Raw genomic sequence first — 22,100 nt, forward strand, 5'->3', positions numbered from 1 at the left:
TTTTTTTGGGGCACATTGATTTCACAGAGTGCAAAGTAACAAACGCTACTTCCGTCAACAGAGCTAGAGAGCATGTTCTGTGTTTGCTGCAGCTAATCGTGGCAGACTTTGTGAGAGATGACGACTACTCTGACTACTTTGTCGGAGATTTCGCAAGATTAAAATGTGACAATATTTCTCTGTTGGAGAATAGCTGTCTTGTAGGACAAAGTCGGAATTTAAATTTTATTTTACTTGATTTATATAGCACATTTAAACAACAAAAATGTTTCCAAAGTGCTGCACAACAATATTAAAAACGATATTAAAAACAATATTAAAAACAATATTCAAATATTATCCTTAGCTCCACCAATGACTGAATAAAAACAAAAAATAAATAAATATAAAACCAATATAAAAATAAATATGATTAAAAGCGATTTTAAAGGGTAAAACCAATTAAAACAGTAAATAGAAATCAAAATTTATAAAAAAAAACACAGAGGACAGTTGACCACACAACTCACGTACTGTTAAAAGCCAAACAATAAAAGTGGGTCTTAAGACGAGACTTAAAACACTTGAACATGGAGGGGCAGAGTGTTCCAGAGCTTAGGGCCAACCACAGAGAAGGCCCTGTCTCCCGTGGATTTAAGTCTGGTCTTGGGCACCACGCGCTGGAGCTGGCTCTCGAACCTCAGATTGCGCGCAGGAGTGTAAATTTGGATGAGGTCCGAGATATACTGAGGTGCCAGTCCATGTAAAGCTTTAAAAACAAATAGCAAGGTTTTAAAATCAATTCTAAAATGAACAGAGAGCCAGTGCAAACTCTGAAGAATTGGGGTTATATGCTCGCGTTTCCTGGCCCCTGTTAAAAATCGTGCTGCCGCGTACTGGACTAACTGCAACCGGGAGAGAGCTTTTTGGCTAATGCCAGCATAAAGTGCATTGCAGTAGTCCAGGCCATTTGAAATAAAAGCATGCACGACTTGTTCAAAAAGGTTAAAAGATAAAAACGGTTTTACCTTTGCTAAAAGACGAAGATGATAAAAACACGATTTTAAAACGCCATTGACTTGTTTGTCAAGTTTAAAATCGCTGTCTATAGTGACGCCAAGGCTGGTGACTTTGGGACGCACATAATTTTGCAATGGTCCCAAGTCAGTGAGGGCCGGACCAAAAACTAAAATTTCAGTTTTTCCCTCATTCATTATTTAAAAAATCTGGGCTAACCAAGCCTTGATGTCACATAGACAGTTGAGAAGGGGTATCAGGGGGCCGTGGCCTTTTGAAATCGGCATATACATTTGGCAGTCATCTGCATAAAAGTGATAAGACACTCCATGCCTCTTAAAAATTTCTCCAAGAGGGAGAAAGTACAGTGCAAACAAGATGGGGCCTACAATAGATCCCTGGGGGACACCACAGTAATGCAGAGCAGAAGAAAAGGTGGCGTCCCCCAGCCTGACAGAGAAGGACCTCTCTGACAGGTAGGATCTGAACCACTCTAATGCAGTCCCCCTGACACCCACACAGTCTCTTAGGCGGTCTAAAAGAATTGTGTGGTCGACTGTGTCAAAAGCAGCTGTAAGATCTAAAAGCATTAAAATGGCAGAGCTGCCAGAATCAGACATAAAAAGCAAGTCATTAAAAACCTTTAAAAGTGCAGATTCTGTACTATGCAAAGCTTTGTATCCAGACTGAAATGGATCTAAAGTGCTATTTTCATCTAAAAAAGGCTGCAGTTGCGCCAAAACACATTTCTCCAAAATTTTTGACACAAAAGGTAATTTGGAAATGGGCCGATAATTTGACAAACTTAAATAGTCGAAAGCATATGCGTCTGGCCGAGCGCCAGGGATTGGAACCGAACATTCATTGATTTGTGCTTAAATTAGCTAAAATGAAGAGCTAGAAAACATAGCTAATAAACAGATCTAGCAAACAGAGCTAGCCTCTGCGTTTCCTGCCTCGGGGTAGACGCGCGGCCGCTCCCCGTGACTTGAGTTCCACAGTCCAGGTGCCGTGTGCGTCCAAGCAGAAGCAGGCTAAACTGTCAATCATGGACACAAAGACAAAGGAGATAAGCACCCAGGTCACACTGGATTGCTTTCCCCAGCAGTAATACGCCGCTGCGAGCCCCCCAAAGATAAAACAGACAAATTACACTTGAGAACTGCAAAATCAGATATGCAAAAGACTCCCGCAAAGTTACTAATAAGACATTTCATTGCTACATTTGAATTTGTATATATTTTTACTTTATTCCTGATTTATGAAAACAAGTTTAACAGCAAAAACTTCATGCGTAGGTCATGCTTAAAAAGTTTAAATTGACCCAACCCTACACTGTGCCCCTGCTTAAAACTAATGTTAAAATCTTATCTCGTTCTTGTGAACCCAATATCGTGTATCGTCACAAGCCTATCCAGAACCTTATCTTTTTTAAGCCTGAAAATACGGAGGATAAGTTACACATTTTAGAAGCTGAGTGTTAATTAGATCCAGCTTTAGTGAAATAATAAGCCATCACGTAGCACTAGTCTAAGTGCTAAATGTTACATCTACAAAATAAAACATAACAAAACAACCACTTATAATGTCCACTCTCACTGGGATGCTGACTGGTGGGATGGTTGTATCTTTCAGCACAACACTTGTTCTCCGTTTAGATCAGGGGTGTCATTTTAGCTCAGGGGCCGCATGGAGGAAAATTTGTGCAGATGCTGCCTTAAAATCATGGCCTCATAACTAGAAAATATAGACAACTTCAAATTGTTTTCTTTGTCCTACTTTGGCCAACAATAGAACAAACACATTCTGAAAATATTACAATAAAAATATAGAAAAAAATACCGGCAGCGGTAAAGTTTGGATCCATGAAGGAAAGAAGAAAGTGAATGAATATTTATAACTGAATTAATTTACATAAGTGTACAGCTCCACTAATGGACATTGGAGTGTTACTTTCAAAGGCAAAATTAAAGTATTGCTAGAAACATAATTGTATATGGGACTTTATTGTATTATATGTATAGTACATGTTCCAAAAAGAAAAAAGCATAAAACACCACCAGAATTAGAGATATTACAAGTCAAAGTGATGAAGCTTAGTGTTACACTCATGACTTGGTGTAACCTAACATTACCCTATAAGATGAAGGCAATTGCATTTTATTGATATTTGAAATGTATTCAATGTTCATAAATGAATATTTAAATCTACTAAATGTAAAAAAGGGAATAAATATTCAAAATAAGACCATTAAATGAAATCTAGTGTGGTTACGCCATCATGAGCGCAACACAAGGTTGTAAAAGTTTCAACTACAATTCTAAATAAGATGTCAAAAGCAAACTGATATCAAATACACACAGCTTAAAGATTGATCAATACCTATTTAAATTTAGTAATACATAGATATGATGATTTATCAAAATATAAAAGAAATATACCTGAACAGAACACTCATGATGGTTACACCAAAAAGTAATGCTATTAATTGCTTTTTTCCCAAGTTTCTGGGGCATTTTTATGCTATTTCCAAACATCTCCTTTTTATTATCATTGATTTTAAATGGTCAAACTAATGCATATTATATATGCATGCCCTAGTAAACAAAACAAAAAAGTCATATTTATTTTGATTGTTACATTTTGAAGTACATTTGTGCAGGTGGGTGCGAATGTACCCATTACCAGAGCTGTACACATATGCATAAAAATGTGTTTTCTTTTGTATAATTCTTTTTAATGAATTAAGTAACGTTTATGACAACCTTTTTCCAAAACACAATATAGAATGTGAGATATAAGACGATATTGCATACATTTATCATTTGTTTTCAAAACGGTTACAAAAAAGTGGGACCCCAAAAATTTACTGTGGGACCCCATTTTTATGACTTGATGGGGTCCCATTTTGAAAATTCCTAGCGCCAACACTAATGTAGTATTGGTGCGTGCAAAACAGCAGCAGGCTGCAGTGGCCTGCGGGCCGGTTCTAATATTAATGAAATATCATTCCGGGGGCCATGGATAATTCATTTGCGGGCCCGCGGGCCTTGACTTTGACACACCTGGTTTAGATGGTAAATTCATCATAATCCTCACTCCTCATATCAAAAATGCTGCAAGGAAACAAGCATCTTGCTGTCTTCTGAGCAATGTTGTTGGGTCACTGCCTAAGTCAGTCTGGATTCTTAGCTAGTAGCGTATGGAATTTCCAAGTTTCAAACGTTTCCAAACTCAAAGGCGATTCAGCAGCATCTTCAGTAGATAGCATTTGCTTTCGGCTATCTATAGTAGCTTGAGACGCTGTGAGTAAGGCGCTGTGTTACTATTAGAAGTCGGGGCAATAATCGATTTTTACATGCATCGCAATTCGAACACGGACGATTATAAAATCGATTAGTAAACGTCAATAAATGATAATCGATTTATTTCTTGTAAATGAAGTAATGCAGACATTTTCACATTTTTGGCTGACCACCTCAGCGAGAGATCCGACCAGTTACTTTATTATAGGGCACTTATGTTACAGTTTTGCACCAATTTCTATTAAGGTAATAAATGTAATGGGATTCATTTAATTGTTGCTTATTACAAATGCACTGCTTTTAAAAGTTGCAAGTGATAAACGCTTATTTAGTGAAACAAAATTAAATATAAAACTGCATCACTATACATAATTTTAAGATGCATCAATAATCGATTTTTAATCGAATCGTGAGGTGCCTAAATATTCCCACTGCTGGTAGCTATGCTAGAAAAGCAGTTCCTCGCCTAAAATAACAATGTCATTATATATCGGTTATTATGCAAGTCACATGTAAAATGGAACATTGTTGAATGTTTTTTTCAAGGGCTTTACAGGCAAAATAGTAGAATCTCTATTACCTACATTGTTAGCCTCCTCTTGTTAGCAATTTTGTTTACTATTTAGAACACATCGAAAAGAGAAAGACGCGAGTTCTTGTCTCACATGAAGATTCCCCCCAAAAGTGCAGTTTTTCTTTAAATGAATGCTTCAAAACAAGATCTTAGTTGTAAAGGCAAAATTGTGGTGTGTATCCAACAAGGCTTAACAGTGATTTGTGTTTATCGTCGCGTTCCTTTACCAATAACGAGGATGACTTTGGGCCTGGGCCTGGATGGATCAAACACCTCATACTCATCGATGAGCTCGGCCGTCTCTGACAGGTCCGAGTCACTCTCGATGGAGAACTGGCTGATGGGAGGAAGGCGCTCGTACCGTCTGTAGGGAAAATTGGGACTCTCGGGCATCACTGTAACACACACATAAATACAAACACACACACATTTACAAGTTAGTGCTTGAAAATATCTTCCATGTTGGGTGATTCAGCTGTTCGTCACGCTACACATGGCATCTGGGGTCAACCTCAAGTCCGAGCTAAGGTCGTTAAAAACAATGCAACAGTATTAATGATCAATCTATTATTAGATAGAAATGAGTGCTGCATGCATTCAATTATATTCATTTTTATTTCTCCCAGTTGAATCGTACATACAGTAGTAAAATTTACTGCATTTTTAAAAACACTTTTGCAATCGTTTATCATTGTCTTTTTTTTTTTTTTTTTTACAATAGAAAAACATGCTTCTAATATTCTAACAAGGACATGTTCACGTTACACTGCAATGACAAGAAAAATATGTACAATTGGGACTTGGTTTCATCCCAGGTCAGAGGTCAACACCTGAGCGTGGTTCCTTAATGGAATCTCCAAAAACACGTGCAGCTAACAAGCTATCACTCTGACTTTTTGCATGCCAGGACAGAAATGCATGTCTGTATTTTAAACAAACAGAACAAAACGGTGCTCGAGTTATACTTCCGTCCACATTTAGCATTTGCGTGAGACCTGTCTATCCACAGCAGAATGAGACGGGCATCTTTTCGTGTTAATAATTAAACTGTGAGTAAAAGCATGGTCCAGGCTGTAAACAACATCTGAGCCAGATGATGATGGATGTGATATGAAGCATCTGGCAGCATAACAGGATATGAAAGTGTCATGTAGGTAGGTATATGAAAATGTAAATAAGTGTGCAGAGCTTGGCGCCAGACTGGAAGCTAATCAAATAGAGGCAATCTTAACACACTCAACAGATGTCTTCAAAGTACATCCTAACTAGGTCCCACAGAAGGTACTGTGCAACTCTGAAGAGAGTCTCTCCTCTCAGCACAGTGGTTCTTAACCTGGGTTCGATCGAACCCTAGGGGTTCGGTGAGTCGGCCTCAGGGGTTCGGTGGAGCCTGCGCCGCGGAAGTCAAGACACACTCATCGTGTAAATAAAAACTTCTCCCTATCGGCGTATTATGGATACGGCAAGAGCAGAAGTCACACCGATTTGCAGGTGTGTAATTTGTTGTGAGTTCATGCACTGTGTTGGTTTTGTTCTTTGAACAAGGTGATGTTCATGCACGGTTCATTTTGTGCACCAGCACTGCAAAAACTGAAATCTAAGTAAGATTAAATATCTCAAATAAGGGTGATATTTGCTTATTTTCTGTCTGATAAGATAAGTCATCTCACTAAGCAGATTTTATGTTCGGGTTTTACTTGTTTTAAGGGTTTTGGTCCTAAATTATCCCAGTAAGATCTAGCTTGTTGCTGAGATTTGATGACCTATATTGAGTAAAACATGCTTGAAACTAGAATATCAACTGATGCAAAGCTGTGTCATTAACACTCACAAGTATAAAACAAATTTTTTAAAGTAATAATTTCTTACTTGAAGCATGAAAAAAAAATCATGATGCCGAGCGCATATCATTATGTCAAGATAATGGCACTAGCATTTACTTAATTTAAGAATATTTTTCAACATATTGAGCAAAAAGGCCTCTTTTTTTTCTACCAAGAAAAGTGCACTTGTTATTAGTGAGAATATACCTATTTTAAGGTATTTTTGGGTTCATTGAGGTTAGCTAATTTTACTTGTTTTGGAAAGTCTTGACAAGCCGAATTTTCTTGTTCTATTGGCAGATAATTTTGCTTAGTTCAAATAAAATACCCCTCATTTTTGTATTTTTATCTTGTTTTTCAACACTGACTTTTTGCAGTGAATAAAAAAACATATAACTTTGTCTTGAATTTGAAAAATATATATATATATATATATACATATATATATATTTTTCACTGAAGAAGGGTTCGGTGAATGCGCATATGAAACTGGTGGGGTTCGGTACCTCCAATAAGGTTAAGAACCACTGTCTCAGCATCTTTGTGTCAACCAATGCATACCTTTTCTAGCGGATCTCTACTTTTGCAATGCAACACTGCGGTTGTCAATCTGTCACTTCAATGAGTAACACCTGTGTACAAATCACACACGAATGCTGTTTGCACTAACAAAAAGTCTCATTATTCTGTGTATGCAGAGAGACGAGCATTTGCAATAATGTTATGGAGTTTAAAACACAGATTTGTCTCCTTATTACTATTTCTATTAAGTAAATGCTGAGAGATGAGCATTCACACTAATAATGTCATCACGTTTAAAAATATGTTCTTGCTGTTGTGAGAACGCTAAGAGACAAGCATTCACATTACCGTACTGTCTAAAACACAGATTTGTTGTTTTTGTCACTATTTTCACTGATTAATGCTGAAGGATAAGCATTTACTCCTAAGTTGTTGTGTCTTAAACACAGATTTGTCTTTTTTATTACTACTACTAACAATGCCCCCACCGTCACAGGTATCTTAGCAATTAGATAGATAGATAGTACTTTATTGATTCCTTCAGGAGAGTTCCCTCAGGAAAATTTAGGGGAAACCCTGCATCTACAATTATGCTATGTCTAAAACACAGATCAGTTATGATACACAGCTAGGGCTGGGCGATATATCGAATATACTCGATATATCGCGGGTTTGTCTCTGAGCGATATAGAAAATGACTTTATGGTGATATTAGAGTTGCTTTTAGCTGCGGGGCATTACACTCCATGCGTTTCTACTCTTTCTTGTCTCTCCTTCTCACAGAGACATAAACAAGCGCACCTTCTTACATACTGTCGCGCATGCAACGTCATACGCCCTCGCACAAGCATGTTCGATATAAAAGTAATTTCAACTGAATTTAATCAAAGAATATTCAACAAAATAGCTAAGCCTAACAAAAGCAACAATGGCAAAAATGTTTCCCGTGCAAAGGTGACAGACACATCAACGGACAGCGCTTATGCGCCTGCTAACAAGGAGACAATACATCCAAAAAGCAACATGTATCTTTATCCATAAGCATAATTAATGGAAACAGACAACTATGCATTGGCAATATTGTTTTGGATCGCAACATAATAACTTAAGAAATTACTCACTATTCTCTCACATAAATAAACACATAGTAACATGTTAAATTACTTTAGATGAATTTTGTACAACAAACTTAAATATACTTTTAGCTTTTTTGTGAAAATGGAATTTAATCATTAGCTTTCAATTAGGGCTGGGCGATATGGCCTTTTTTTTTTATATCTCGATATTTTTAGGCCATATCGCGATACACGATATATATCTCGATATTTTGCCTTAGCCTTGAATGAACACTTGATGCATATAATCACAGCAGTATGCTGATTCTATGTGTCTACATTAAAACATTCTTGTTCATACTGCATTAATATATGCTCATTTTAAACTTTCAGGCAGAGAAGGAAATCACAACTAAGTCAATTTACCAAAAGTGTATTTATTAAACAGTTATTAAGCAGTGGCACAAACATTCATGTCATTTCCAATACAGAAAGTGCAAGATTGTCAGAGACATTTTAAAACAAGCTATTAGTGCACTTTTGTGCATGATGTCACTAAGATGACATATCAAAACAACACTAAATTAAAGTGCACTTTTTGTACAGAACGCCACTACAACGGTTTAAAAACATGATGTCACACAAGATATTTCAATAACTGTCAAATAAAAATGAGCTGCCTAATAGGAAATCAAATAGTGTTCGTCCTTCGCTATGTGGTAGGTTCCTGCGGACATTATCTCTTTTTGTCGTGGACTCTTTTTTTTCATACGGTGTTGATCTGGAAATGTTTGCCTCGGGATTTTGATGGTGTGGCACTGAACGGAGATGTTGACATGCGGAGTAAGCACTCTTGATTCTCTAGCGGGTGACTTTTCAAATGATGCTACATATTAGCAGTAATGCTACTTTTTGTAGAAACGCTTTTGCCTCACACTTGACAAATTACGGTTGTCTGTTCGATATATTCCCACTTGAAGCCAACCCACCGCCAGACGATGGACCTCGTGCTGTTTTTCTTGGGAATTAATTCTTCTTTCATTTGTTACCAGGTTCGCACCTTCTTTCTCTCGTATTACCACTCGCACCACAGCTAACTTTAGCCATGCTGCTACCTCTCTGCGCCGCGAGGGCGTATACGTATGTGACGTATGACGTGACAGTATGTGACGTGTGTAAGAATGTGCGCTTACTGTCTGTGAGAAGGAGAGACAAGAAAGAGTGGGAAGAGCCTGTAGTGTAATGCCAGCAGCTAAAAGCAACTGCGTGAGAACGTATACTCCGATATCACGATATAGTCATTTTCTATATCGCACAGAGACAAACCCGCGATATATCGCGTATATCGATATATATCGCCCAGCCCTACTTTCAATATACCTTTTGATACAAATTGTAGCACTTCTGTTGCCTTGGTACAGGCCTGTTATCTGTGTCTGCAGGCCAGACGCCAGTGTGGGCAAAAGAGATCAGCAGAAAAAGCCACACAATCTCATAAGTTGTCTTGTGGCTTTTGGGGTGTTTGGACAGCATTACTACAGTCAAAATCTGGGCAAAATAACAATAGAATTTGTTTATTGGATGACTATGGAGCAACAGATAGGTTACTTCCAAATAATGCTTCAATGCTTTTAAATATAAACAGAGTATTGGAAGGAGCCAATTATCTGTAACTGTTTTACTTGATGTCCATCCTGTCATTTTAATGTGTAATGTGAATTTAATTTTATGTGCAACTCTGCTGCCTCTCGGCCAGGACTCCCTTGAAAAAGAGGTTTTTAATCTCAATTGGGATTTTTTCCTGGTTAAATAAAAAAATAATGCATGTGCCTCACAATACGAAGGTCCTGAGTAGTCCTGGGTTCAATCCTGGGCTCGGGATCTTTCTGTGTGGAGTTTGCATGTTCTCCCCGTGACTGCGTGGGTTCCCTCCTGGTACTCTGGCTTCCTCCCACCTCCAAAGACATGCACCTGGGGATAGGTTGATTGGCCCTAGTGTGTGAATGTTGTCTGTCTATCTGTGTCGGCCCTGCGATGAGGTGGCGACTTGTCCAGGGTGTACCCCGCCTTCCGCCCGATTGCAGCTGAGATAGGCTCCAGCGCCACCCGAAGGGAATAAGCGGTAGAAAATGGATGGATGGATGGCTGTGATTGGGCAGCCAAAAGATGGAGCTGGACATTTGATAGGTGTTTGGAAAGATAGACCCAGTTGCGTGATTGGCCACAGAAAGATGGACTCAGCACGGCGATAGTTTAAGTAAAGATGGGCTTGACCAGGTGCGCGTAGGGGCGGGACAAAAAAGTTAATATTCACGCTGCTGAGATAGGTAGGCCAAAAGATGGAGCTGGGCTTTTGACAGGCGTATGAAAAGATGGACCCAGTTGCATAATTGGCCACAGAAAGATGGACTCAGCTCGGTGATAGGCTTAGCAAAGATGGACTTTTGGAGACGATTGGCTGCCGCAAAGCTGTCCCGTTTTGTATGTGGGGGGTCTTATTCATGTGGCTCCATTTCGACCATATATGGATAATGCGCTGACGTCACAAGTAGGGCGAATTCCAAATGGCGAGAAAGTACGAAGGGAGGCAAGATTGTTTAATAAATATCCCCGCCATGCCTCCACGGTTTGATTTAAAAGAGCAGGTAAGAAAAGATGGTTCTGTAAAATAGGGCCCCTTAAAGTAAATGCTGGGTGGTCATCATGCTTAAAAATATATTCTCGCTATTGTAAGAATGCTGAAAGTTAAGCCATGACACCTACATTGTTGTGTCTAAAACACAGATTTGTCTTTTTTATTACTATTTTTTTTATAGAGTAAATGCTGAGAGGGCCAGCATTCACACTAATGCTGTGGTGTCTAAAATGTCACGAACACGCATCGCTGTGGTAGTTGTGACCTCAAGATGCAGGAGACATGCAGGTAAGAGTCTTTAACTCTAGCACAGTGGTTCTTAACCTTGTTGGAGGTACCGAACCCCACCAGTTTCATATGCGCATTCACCGAACCCTTCTTTAGTGAAAAATAAAATGTTTTTTTTCTCAAATTCAAGACAAAGTTATGTTTTTTTTTACTGGTGCACAAAATGAACCGTGCATGAACATCATCTTGTTCAAAGAACAAAACCAACACAGTGCATGAACTCACAACAAATTACACACCTGCAAATCAGATGGAAAATTAAAGGAACATTTGGGGGTATCCATAATACGGCGATAGGGAGAAGATTTTATTTAGACGATGAGTCGGGTGTGTCTTGACCTCCGCGGCGGAGGCTCCGCCGAACCCCTGAGGCCAACTCACCGAACCCCTAGGGTTCGATCGAACCCAGATTAAGAACCACTGCTCTAGCACAAGGAAGTGCAGAAGTCCAAGCTGGGTTTGCATGTTAAGCAAACCCAGCAACAGTTACAAATGTGGTACTCACAGTAGCAAACCTAAACAGGTAGCATGCAACACAGCGAGTTGTCAACAATCTTCCAGACCTGACTGCAGGGCAAGCTGGCTTATAAAGATGCCTGATCGGCAACTACGACCAGGTGTGCTCAGGTTAGCAATCAGAAACAGGTGAGAGAAACAGCGCTCAGGGAGCCTAACTAAAATAAGAGCGCTGGAAAGGAAACAATTTAATACAGATCATAAGGAAACCCAAGAATATGTCAGACCTAACATTGACAGGACGTGACAGCTTGTATTACCGTATTTTTCGGACTATAAGTCGCAGTTTTTTTCATAGTTTGGCCGGGGGTGCGACTTATACTCATCGGATTTAGCGATTAGGAGTGACCGATTGTTTGGTAAACGTATAGCATGTTCTTTATGTTATAGTTATTTGAATGACTCTTACCATAATATGTTACGTTAACATACCAGGCACGTTCTCAGTTGGTTATTTATGCCTCATATAACGTACACTTATTCAGCCTGTTGTTCACTATTCTTTTTTTTATTTTAAATTGCCTTTCAAATGTCTATTCTTGGTGTTGGGTTTTATCAAATAAATTTCCCCAAAAAATGCGACTTATACTCCAGTGCGACTTATATGTTTTTTCCCTTTTTTATTATGCATTTTCGGCCGGTGCGACTTATACTCCGAAAAATACGGTATTAATTGAATTCTGACACGTGCATAAAAATTGGTTCTCGCTATTGTGAGAATGCTGAGAGACTAGCTTTCACACACTTTATGTTGTCTTTAATACTAGAGATAATAATAATAATACAAAAAAGTCAAATTTGTTTTATGTATTCTCGCCTCAGCATTCTATATTTAGACATCATCTCGCACTCACACAATAAGAAGAAGACCTTTTCTGCGAGGAGCATCGTTTGTGTGAATGCTTTTTTCTCAGCAATCATTATACGATTAGTAATGCAAAGAAGACATCGATTGAATTTATTAAAGCTTGTCTCTCGGGACTTACTCATTACTAGTAATAATATCAAGACAAACCTGTAATAATGAGGGAATGCTGAACAACTATCATTTACAAAATGTGGTTGTATATTTAAGAGATGTATCTTATTATCAATACTGATCGAATGCTAAGAAACCTGCAATACTGAAACTCATTATGGTTATAAAGTAGTCGTGTTATCCATGTGAGTGCTGAGAGACAAACATTCACAGTAATAAATAAGTCGTAAAAATGTCTTCTTATTGTGTGAATGCTGATAGACAAAGTCCTACTTTTCTTCCATCAATGTTTTGAGATTTATCACAGAAAAATAACGTTTGGCAAACATTAATCATTTCTTTCACATTCCAGCCTGTTGACAAAGTCTCTCAGCATGCTCACGCCAATTCCAAGGCGGGAACTGCAGTGTCCATTATTCTTTTGCTCCTTCTTTATGGTGCCTTGTAGCAGCGCCATCGCTCAAGCTGTTCAAACTAAATCAAAGTCAGCATCTCATTCAGAGTTTCTCAGCCATGAGACGACCGAATATTGGAAAATGCAAAGTCATGCCTCAAATCTCTGACTAAGCATCTACTTCTGGAAAGTTCATCTACTTACAATGCATCCGGGATGTATTCTCAACGCTTTACTTATTCCACATTTTGTTATGTTACAGCCTGTTTTCTCAATTAAATACATTCATTTTTGTCTTCAAAATTCTACGGACCATACCCCATAATGAAGATGTGAAAAGGTTTTTTGAAACATATTTGCATCTATTAAAAATTAAAAACAAAAAAAAATCCTGTGTACATAAGTATTCAAAGTCTGCTCAATCCTTTGTTGAGGCACATTTGGCCTCAAGTCTTTTTTAATACGATGCCACAAGCTTGGCACACCTATCTTTGGGCAGTTTCGCCCATTCCTCTTTGCAGCACCTCTCAAGCTCCGTCAGATTGGATAAGAAGCGTTGCTTTTCATCCAGAATGTCTTTGTACATTGCTGCGTTCATCTTTCTCTCTATCCTGACAAGTCTCCCAGTTCCCGCCACTGAAAATCATCCCCACAGCATGATGCTGCCACCACCATGATTCACTGTCGGGATGGTTTTGGCCTGGTGATAAGCGGTGCCTGGTTTCCTCCAAACATGACGGCTGGCATTCACGCCAAAGAGTTCAATCTTCGCCTCATCAGACCAGAGAATTTTCTTTCTCATGGTCTGAGAGTCTTTCAGGTGCATTTTGGCAAACTTTTTACAAAGAAATGGCTTTCGTCTGGCCACTATACCATACAAGCCTGATAGGTGGTTTGCAGCACAGATGGTTGTCTTATGTAAGGTTCTCCTCTCTCTACAGAGGAATGCTGTAGCTCTGACAGAGTTCAGGTTCTTGGTCACCTCTCCTACTCGACTAAGATAAATGCAGCAATGTACATAGACATCCTGGATTAGAGCCTAAGTTGCATCAACAAAGTACTGCGCAAAGGCTGTCATAATTTATATACTTGTGAATGTTTTTGTTTTTATCTTTAATAAATTTGCTAAATTAAAATAAATACAACTTTTCACATTGTCATTATGCTGTATTGTGTGTATAATTTTGAAGACAAAAATTAATTTATTATGTTTTGGAATATAGCTGTAACATAACAAAATGTGAAAAAAGTGAAGCGCTGTGAATATTTTCCGGATGCACTGTACTTCTTGTATGCTATTTGCTATGATACACTGTTATGTATTATTTAGTCGCTAGGTGTGCAGTCTCCAAAAGCAAATAACTAGGTCAATAACAGGATCATTAAGAGATGTGGCTGTGGGCAACCTCCTGTTGTAATGTTCAGGGATTTGAGCACCCATTGAGGAAAAAAGAAGAAATTAAGAAAAATGTTAACAGCACAAAATGCTGACATGCAAACTCAACCTCTTTTGGTCTTTTTGACACCTACATGTTCCTTGTAATGTACCACATAATTTGTAGGTTGTTTTGAGTTTGAGTTTATTTGGAACATGCATGCATACAACATGATACATCACAATTTCCAGTTTCTCTTTCCAACATGTTCAAAAAGGAGTAGGAAGAAGCAGAGCTTATTTAACCCTACCCCTTTTCTTTTACATAACAGTTGCTAAAACTTTTGTTCACTTCCTGTTCTCAATATATTCACAATATACTACATAAGTAATCACAATAAAAATAAATAAATAAATAATAATGATAATTTAATAATAATAATAATTGGTGAAGTAAGTCATATTTCATATGATGAGATAAGTAATATTATTTTGAGAATGAATGAATGGATGGATGAAATAAATTGAGAATGTTTGTCATGGTTCTTGTTCTTTGTACTTTGTAAATACTTTAAGTTTGAAGAGTTTCTTGAAGAGGATCATATTAGTACATTGTTTGATTGCTTTGCTTAATCCATTCCATAATTTAATTCCACATACTGATATACTGAAGGTCTTTAAGTGTTGTACGTGCATACAAATGTTTTAAATTACATTTTTCTCTAAGATTATATTTCTCCTCTTTTTGAGAATAATTGTTGTATATTATTGGGTAGCAGGTTATAGTTTGCTTTGTGTATAATTTTAGCTGTTTGCAAATTCACTATGTCGTGGAATTTCAGTATTTTTGATTCAATAAATAAAGGATTTGTATGTTCTCTATATCCAACATTATGTATATTCTAACTGATCTTTTTTGTAACACCGTTAGTGAATGAAGTGTACTTTTGTAGTTACTTTCCCATATTTCTACACAGTAACTCAGATATGGTAACACTAGCGAGCAGTAGAGAATATGAAGTGATTTTTGGTCTAGAACATGTTTTGCTTTATTCATTATTGATGTGTTTCTTGTTACTTTATGTTATATATTTTTTATGAGATTTTCAGTTCAATTTACCATCAATCATTATACCTAGAAATTTGGTTTCATTTACTCTTTCAATTTCTACTCCGTCTATTTGTATTTGTGTTTGGCTTTCTCTTCTACTGTTACCAAATAGCATTATTTTAGTTTTACTGAGATTCAACGATAGTCTGTTTTTGTCAAACTATCTTTTTAATTTGTTCATTTCTTCTGTTATTTGTATTAGCTTCTGTGTGTTCTCTCCTGAACAAAACGCTGTTGTATCATCTGCAAATAATACTAACTTTAAATATTTTGTAACTCTACAAATGTCATTTAGCAGTGTTTTATAATTATTCAAAATGTCATGTAAAATTATATAACATGCATGCAAAGAAAATATTTCCCATTTGGCAACTCCATCCTTTAACCACTCCCCCTTGGGTAATATAGTACTTCCGGTGTTGTGACCTCTGTTTACAATCAGTCATGTCAAAAATATACCTTCTCCCTGACTACTAATAAATACGTAACATGAATGTTTAAAAACTCAAATTTCCCCGTTTTAGCGGAAATTTCACATGCTTGAATGTTGTTGTTTTTTAATTGAACTCCACAAGATTGCAGTAGCAGAATTTGAATTATGAGTAGTAAGTATCTAGTAGCTTTATCTAGTTTTGTATGCGCATCAAAATGTTGCTACTCAACTGTTGGTGTGAAAGTCATGTTTCATGTATTTTACAGTGAAATCATCAGCGCTATTAATGCCGACTGAGCAGTTTGCTCCTTACTGCTGTTGCAACATTGGTTCTGCTGCTGCTGTGTTGTGCAATATACTTGATAAGAATGGATATTGTTCACATTTGAACCGATACAGTAGCAATATCGGGTACCAGGGAATTGTTACCGCTACTCAAAGGTACCGATTTTCGGTACTTAAGTGTGTGTTCATGTGTTAATAAATGTTAATTGTTTAATACTAACATCTATTTTTTTAAATGTAATATTTAACATTGAGCTGATAATGATAACAGTGCTGTGCATTTGTTATATCTTGTTTTCTCACACTTCTGAGTCTGATTCGCAAGTATCATTTGTTAGATGTTGTGTGCAGTTGAGATTCCAAGACATTATGCATTGTATAAACCATGGAGCAGTGGTTCTTAACCTTGTTGGAAGTACCGAACCCCACCATTTTAATATGCGCATTTACTGAACCCTTCTTTAGTAAAAGTAAAATGTTTTTTTCTTAATTTAATCTTAATTTGTAAATATTAATCATGAAATTATGTTATTATATTAAAGAAATACTAAAAGATATATTTTACAAACAGAAAGTTCCAGGAATGTACACATGATCCCATGTTTACATCTCATTGTGCAACATGTGAATGTTTTAGTGGGAACTAAATGCGATATCTGAAAGGGGTACAAATTATTCCCAACCAGACATACAATACTAGTACACAGCTCATGAAAACAACATTTTTTGTTATTGTCATTGTAAGTGGGCCAAAACACTTATATTAGAAAATAATCTCATGGATTATAAGGCTTATAATGATTATAAAAATAAAACATTTAACTAACATTTAGTCAGGTTTGGGACTGGTGTGCTCCTGGTGTGGCCACAGTGCATGTGCACGTCTGACGTCGCTCACATGTGCTCCACTGAGTGCTCAAGGAGTTTTTGCGTTTGCTCAAGCATATGGAAAATTAGAGGGAACATTGTTTGTGGGTATCCATAATACGCCGATAGAGAGAAGTTTTTATTTACATGATGAGTCGGGTGTGTCTTGACCTCCGCGGCGGAGGGTCCGTCGAACCCCTGAGGCTGACTCACCGAACCCCTAGGGTTCGATCGAACTCAGGTTAAGAACCAGTGCCATGGAGTGTTGGCATAGTCGGGAAATAGTCTTTGCCATTAAGCTATTTGTTCCAGTCTTGTCTTTTCTCAAGCCCTACTAAGTGTTTATACTGTAAGTATTGGACTTATTACACACCAGCCGCTTGATTGTAACGTGCACCTTAGTTGTAGTTTTTATTATCAAATTTGAAAGTGTTGAAATCGCCATGTAATATCGCTTATGCTAAATGGTAGCATGTGTATGGTATTTTTCATATAAATTAGCATCAAGCTGGCTTGATTTGAAAAGTGTAGCTTTACTGTACTTCTAAGCGCTTTCTATCAGGCATGCTTGCTATGTTGACATGGAACATGACAACATTACCTAGAGGTAGTCTACTTCAAATATGTCCGTTTGCCCGCCAAGTGCTCAATGACCTTGTGGTTGGCCCTGAGACTGGGAGGTCGTGAGTTCAAACCCCGGCCGAGTCATACCAAAGACTATAAAAATGGGACCCAAATGCCTCCCTGCTTGGCACTCAGCATCAAGGGTTGGAATTGGAAATGATTCCCGAACGCGGTGCATGCTGCTGCTCACTGCTGCTCACTGCTCCCGTCACCTCCCAGGGGGTGAACATGGGGATGGGTCAAATGCAGAGGACACATTTCACCACACCTAGTGTTTGTGCGACAATTGTTGGGACTTTAACTTTAACTAAGTGCTTGATCCAAAAAATTCAAAAGTATCGAAATATGATACCGTTTGATTTTACGTGAATTGGTACCCACCAGTACCGACAAAATATGTACTGAATATGGTACCCATCATATGACGCATTTCCACGCAATTTCCGTGCAGTTTCTCACCATTTCTGAAGAGCGAGCGACGCGACTGGCCTCCGTTGATAGGCGGCAGCGACTTCTTCTCCTGGCCCACGAATGTATCCCATCTCACCTTTTCTGGCCCCCCCAGCTCGCGCACTTTCTTCAGGCAGCCCTCTAAGTAATCGATGGGGTCATCGGGCCGGTAGTACATCAAACCCGTCAGCAGGCTCTGCAGGTAAAGACAGGAGAAGTGAGGCGTCTTAGTCGTGATGTTCTTTAATAGGGCTCCCTCCTTCATCCAATTAAAGACAACACACTCGAGTGCTCCTTTTTTTAGTGGGGCGATTATGAGCGCACTTAAAAACAAAAGCGGTGAAATTACACGACCATTATGATGATGGCGTGTCACTTCATTGCTCGCAGTAGTTTTAAGTGTAAGCTGTGATAGCATGCATTGATTAGATCAGTGTTTTTCAACCACTGTGCTGCGCGGCATAGTGTGCCGTGGGAAATCATGTAATTTCACCTAATTGGGTTAAAAATATTTTTTGCAAACCAGTAATTATAATCCGCAAATAATGTGCCGTTGTTGAGTGTCTGTGTCCTGTGATGAAGTGGCGACTTGTCCAGGGTGTGTCCCGCCTACCGCCCGAATGCAGCTGAGATAGGCTCCAGCGACCCCAAAAGGGACAAGCGGTAGAAAATTGATGGATGGATGGATGTTGAGTGTCTGTGCTGTCTAGAGCTCGGCAGAGTAACCGTGTAATACTCTTCCATATCAGTAGGTGGCAGCAGGTAGCTAATTGCTTTGTAGATGTCGGGAACATGGTTGGTCGTGATCACAATATGCGGGAAGCAGCGTGTACGTAAAAAGGTATCTAACGCTTAAACCGAAAATAAACAAAAGGTGAGTGCCGCTAAGAAAAGGCATTGAAGCTTAGTGATGGCTATGCAAAACGAAACTAAAACTGAACCGGCTGCAAAGTAAACAAAAACAATGCTGGACGACAGCAAAGACTTACAGCGCGTGGATCAGACGGCGTCCACAAAGTACATCCGTACATGACATGACAATCAACAATGTCCCCACAAAGAAGGATAGCGTCCGCACAACTTAAATACCGTACTTTTCGGAGTATAAGTCGCTCTGGAGTATAAGTCGCACCGGCCGAAAATGCATAATAAAGAAGGAAAAAAACATATAAGTCGCACTGGAGTGTATTAGTCGCATTTTTGGGGGAAATGTATTTGATAAAACCCAACACCAATAATAGACATTTGAAAGGCAATTTAAAATAAATAAAGAATAGTGAACAACAGGCTGAATAAGTGTACGTTATATGAGGCATAAATAACCAACTGAGAACGTGCCTGGTATGTTAACGTAACATATTATGGGAAGAGTCATTCAAATAACTATAACATATAGAACATGCTATACGTTTACCAAACAATCTGTCACTCCTAATCGCTAAATCCCATGAAATCTTATACGTCTAGTCTCTTACGTGAATGAGCTAAATAATATTATTTGATACTTTACGGTAATGTGTTAATAATTTCACACATAAGCCGCTCCTGAGTATAAGTCGCACCCCCGACCAAACTATGAAAAAACTGCGACTTATATTCCGAAAAATACGGTAGTCTTGATTGCCAAAACAAAGCAGGTGCGGGGAATAGCGTTCAATGAAGACATGAACTTACCATGAATTGATTAACGTGGACCCGACTTAAACAAGTTGAAAAACGTATTCGGGTGTCACCATTTAGTGGTCAATTGTACGGAATATGTACTGTACTGTGCAATCTACTAATAAAAGTCTCAATCAATCAATCAATCAATGCTACAGGAAAATACCAACACACGACACACAGGAAAACGGCAAAAACCTCAAAATAAGTCATGGCGTGATGTGACAGGTGGTGACAGTGCACCTACTTTGAGACAAGAGCTATAGTGAAGCATGCTTGGTTATGGTTTGAATTCATATCCAACAATTGCGAAAACGACTTTTTACTGTCAATATGGGCTACTGAGTTTCATTTTTCAATGATTTCTGCTGGTGGTGTGCCTCCGCATTTTTTCAATGAATAAAATGTGCCTTGGCTCAGAAAAGGTTGAAAAACACTGGGTTAGATGATCTCCACTCTGAATTGCTTCCCCACAAATAATAATTATTTTATAGTATGTATGTAGTCAAACTACCATGCTGGGTTGCCATTACATTTGAATTAATAAAGGCTGGCTTCAAAATGACATTCCATTTTACTGCAATCAAGTTAAAACTGATGAATAGTGAGAGGGGAGGAACGCACTGTGCTTTTTTTTTTTTTCATGAGGAACGTTGTGTCCACCGGCTGTCAATCATACCTAATAGGGTTGTCAATTAGGACTTAGTAAACAAATTGAAGATGATATAATGTCAGATATAGTGTGGAGAGTAGTAGATACAAGTCCACGCCGCTCACCTCAAATAGTTGGGGGATCTCCCGCCGTGCCAGATATTCCTTGGCATCGCTGGTGTTCATGTCCTCCAAAATGTGCAACTTGTTTATCTCCCGAAAACGCCTCGCTTTTTTTCTTTTTGTGTGTGTGTTTGCTCGACGACTGTTCCCAAGTCAGACCACAAGCTCAGCTCAGAGCATCGTGGCCGAGTGCGTCGACTTTACTCCCGGATTCCTGCAGGCGAAGCACCGAGTCGAGACACTCGTCCTCCTCTTCCTCCCTCTTCCTCCTTCCCGTCATGCAAACCGCCGCCTCATCGCTCTTCCCGCCCCCTGACGCCGGACTATATTCCAAATATATATATTTTTCATGATGATCAAGAAGGAATATGAAGGTAAAAAATTAGGAGAAAAAAAGTCAAATGTGAGAATTTAGTCTTTTACGAGCATAATATTATTACAAGACTAAAGTTGGGGGGGGGATATATTTTCACGTGGATAACGCTGCGATTTTACTTGATTGAAATCCTTTGTAATTTTACGGGAATAACATTTTTCAAAATAAAAGATGTAATTTTACGAAAACTAAGAGCGCATTTTAAAGGAATAACATTTTAAGAAAATACTAGTGTAATTTTGTGAGAAATAAAACACGTTTGTAACTTTTTTTCCTTTTTTCCCCCCTTTTCAGGCAATGACATAAAAAAAATTACAAGGTAGACAACACGTAATAACATAAATTAATATAATGCAAAAGGTAATGTACAATATGTAAGCATGACGGTCCAATTGTGCCTGAAAGGGAGTGGGAAGAAGATAATTTAACAGGAATAACATTCGGTAATTACTAAGGGTGTGGGAAAAAATCGATTCGAATTCAAAATCGCGATTCTCACGTTGTACGATTCAGAATCGATTCTCATTTTTCAAAAATCGATTTTTATTTTTTATTTTTTATTTTATTTTTTTAAATTGTATTAATCAATCCAACAAAACAATACACGGCAATACCATAACAATGCAATCCAATTCCAAAACCAAACCCGACCCAGCAACACTCAGAACTGCAGTAAACAGAGCAATTGAGAGGAGACACAAACACGACACAGAACAAACCAAAAGTAGTGAAACAAAAATGAATATTATCAACAACAGTATCAATATTAGTTACAATTTCAACAGCAGTGATTAAAAATCCCTCATTGACATTATCATTAGACATTTATATAAAAAAAAGATAAAAAAAGAACAATACAGTGGCTTACACTTGCATCACATCTTATAAGCTTGACAACACACTGTGTCCAATATTTTCACAAAGATAAAATAAGTCATATTTTTGGTTCATTTAATAGTTAAAACAAATTTACATTATTGCAATCAGTTGATAAAACATTGTCCTTTACAATTATAAAAGCTTTTTACAAAAATCTACTACTCTGCTTGCATGTC

At 38.1% G+C, this 22,100-nt stretch overlaps 2 protein-coding genes across 2 annotated transcripts in view; one reads left to right on the top strand and one right to left on the bottom strand.

The window, feature by feature from the left end:
• ak5 (adenylate kinase 5) overlaps nt 1-20,967 on the bottom strand; it is a 102,502-nt gene extending 81,535 nt beyond the window's left edge. The window contains exons 1-3 of the mRNA XM_061978921.2: nt 20,673-20,967; nt 18,243-18,429; nt 5,104-5,271 (exon numbers count right to left, since the gene is read on the bottom strand). Of these exons, the coding sequence (XP_061834905.1) occupies nt 5,104-5,271; nt 18,243-18,429; nt 20,673-20,732 (415 nt within the window). The 5' untranslated portion in view covers nt 20,733-20,967. The remainder of the gene's footprint in view (nt 1-5,103; nt 5,272-18,242; nt 18,430-20,672) is intronic.
• The window catches only part of pigk (phosphatidylinositol glycan anchor biosynthesis, class K), a 102,945-nt gene that overhangs the window by 33,012 nt on the left and 47,833 nt on the right, over nt 1-22,100 (top strand). The window lies entirely within an intron of this gene.

Source organism: Nerophis lumbriciformis, linkage group LG19, assembly GCF_033978685.3.
Source record: "Nerophis lumbriciformis linkage group LG19, RoL_Nlum_v2.1, whole genome shotgun sequence".
Taxonomy (NCBI): domain Eukaryota; kingdom Metazoa; phylum Chordata; class Actinopteri; order Syngnathiformes; family Syngnathidae; genus Nerophis; species Nerophis lumbriciformis.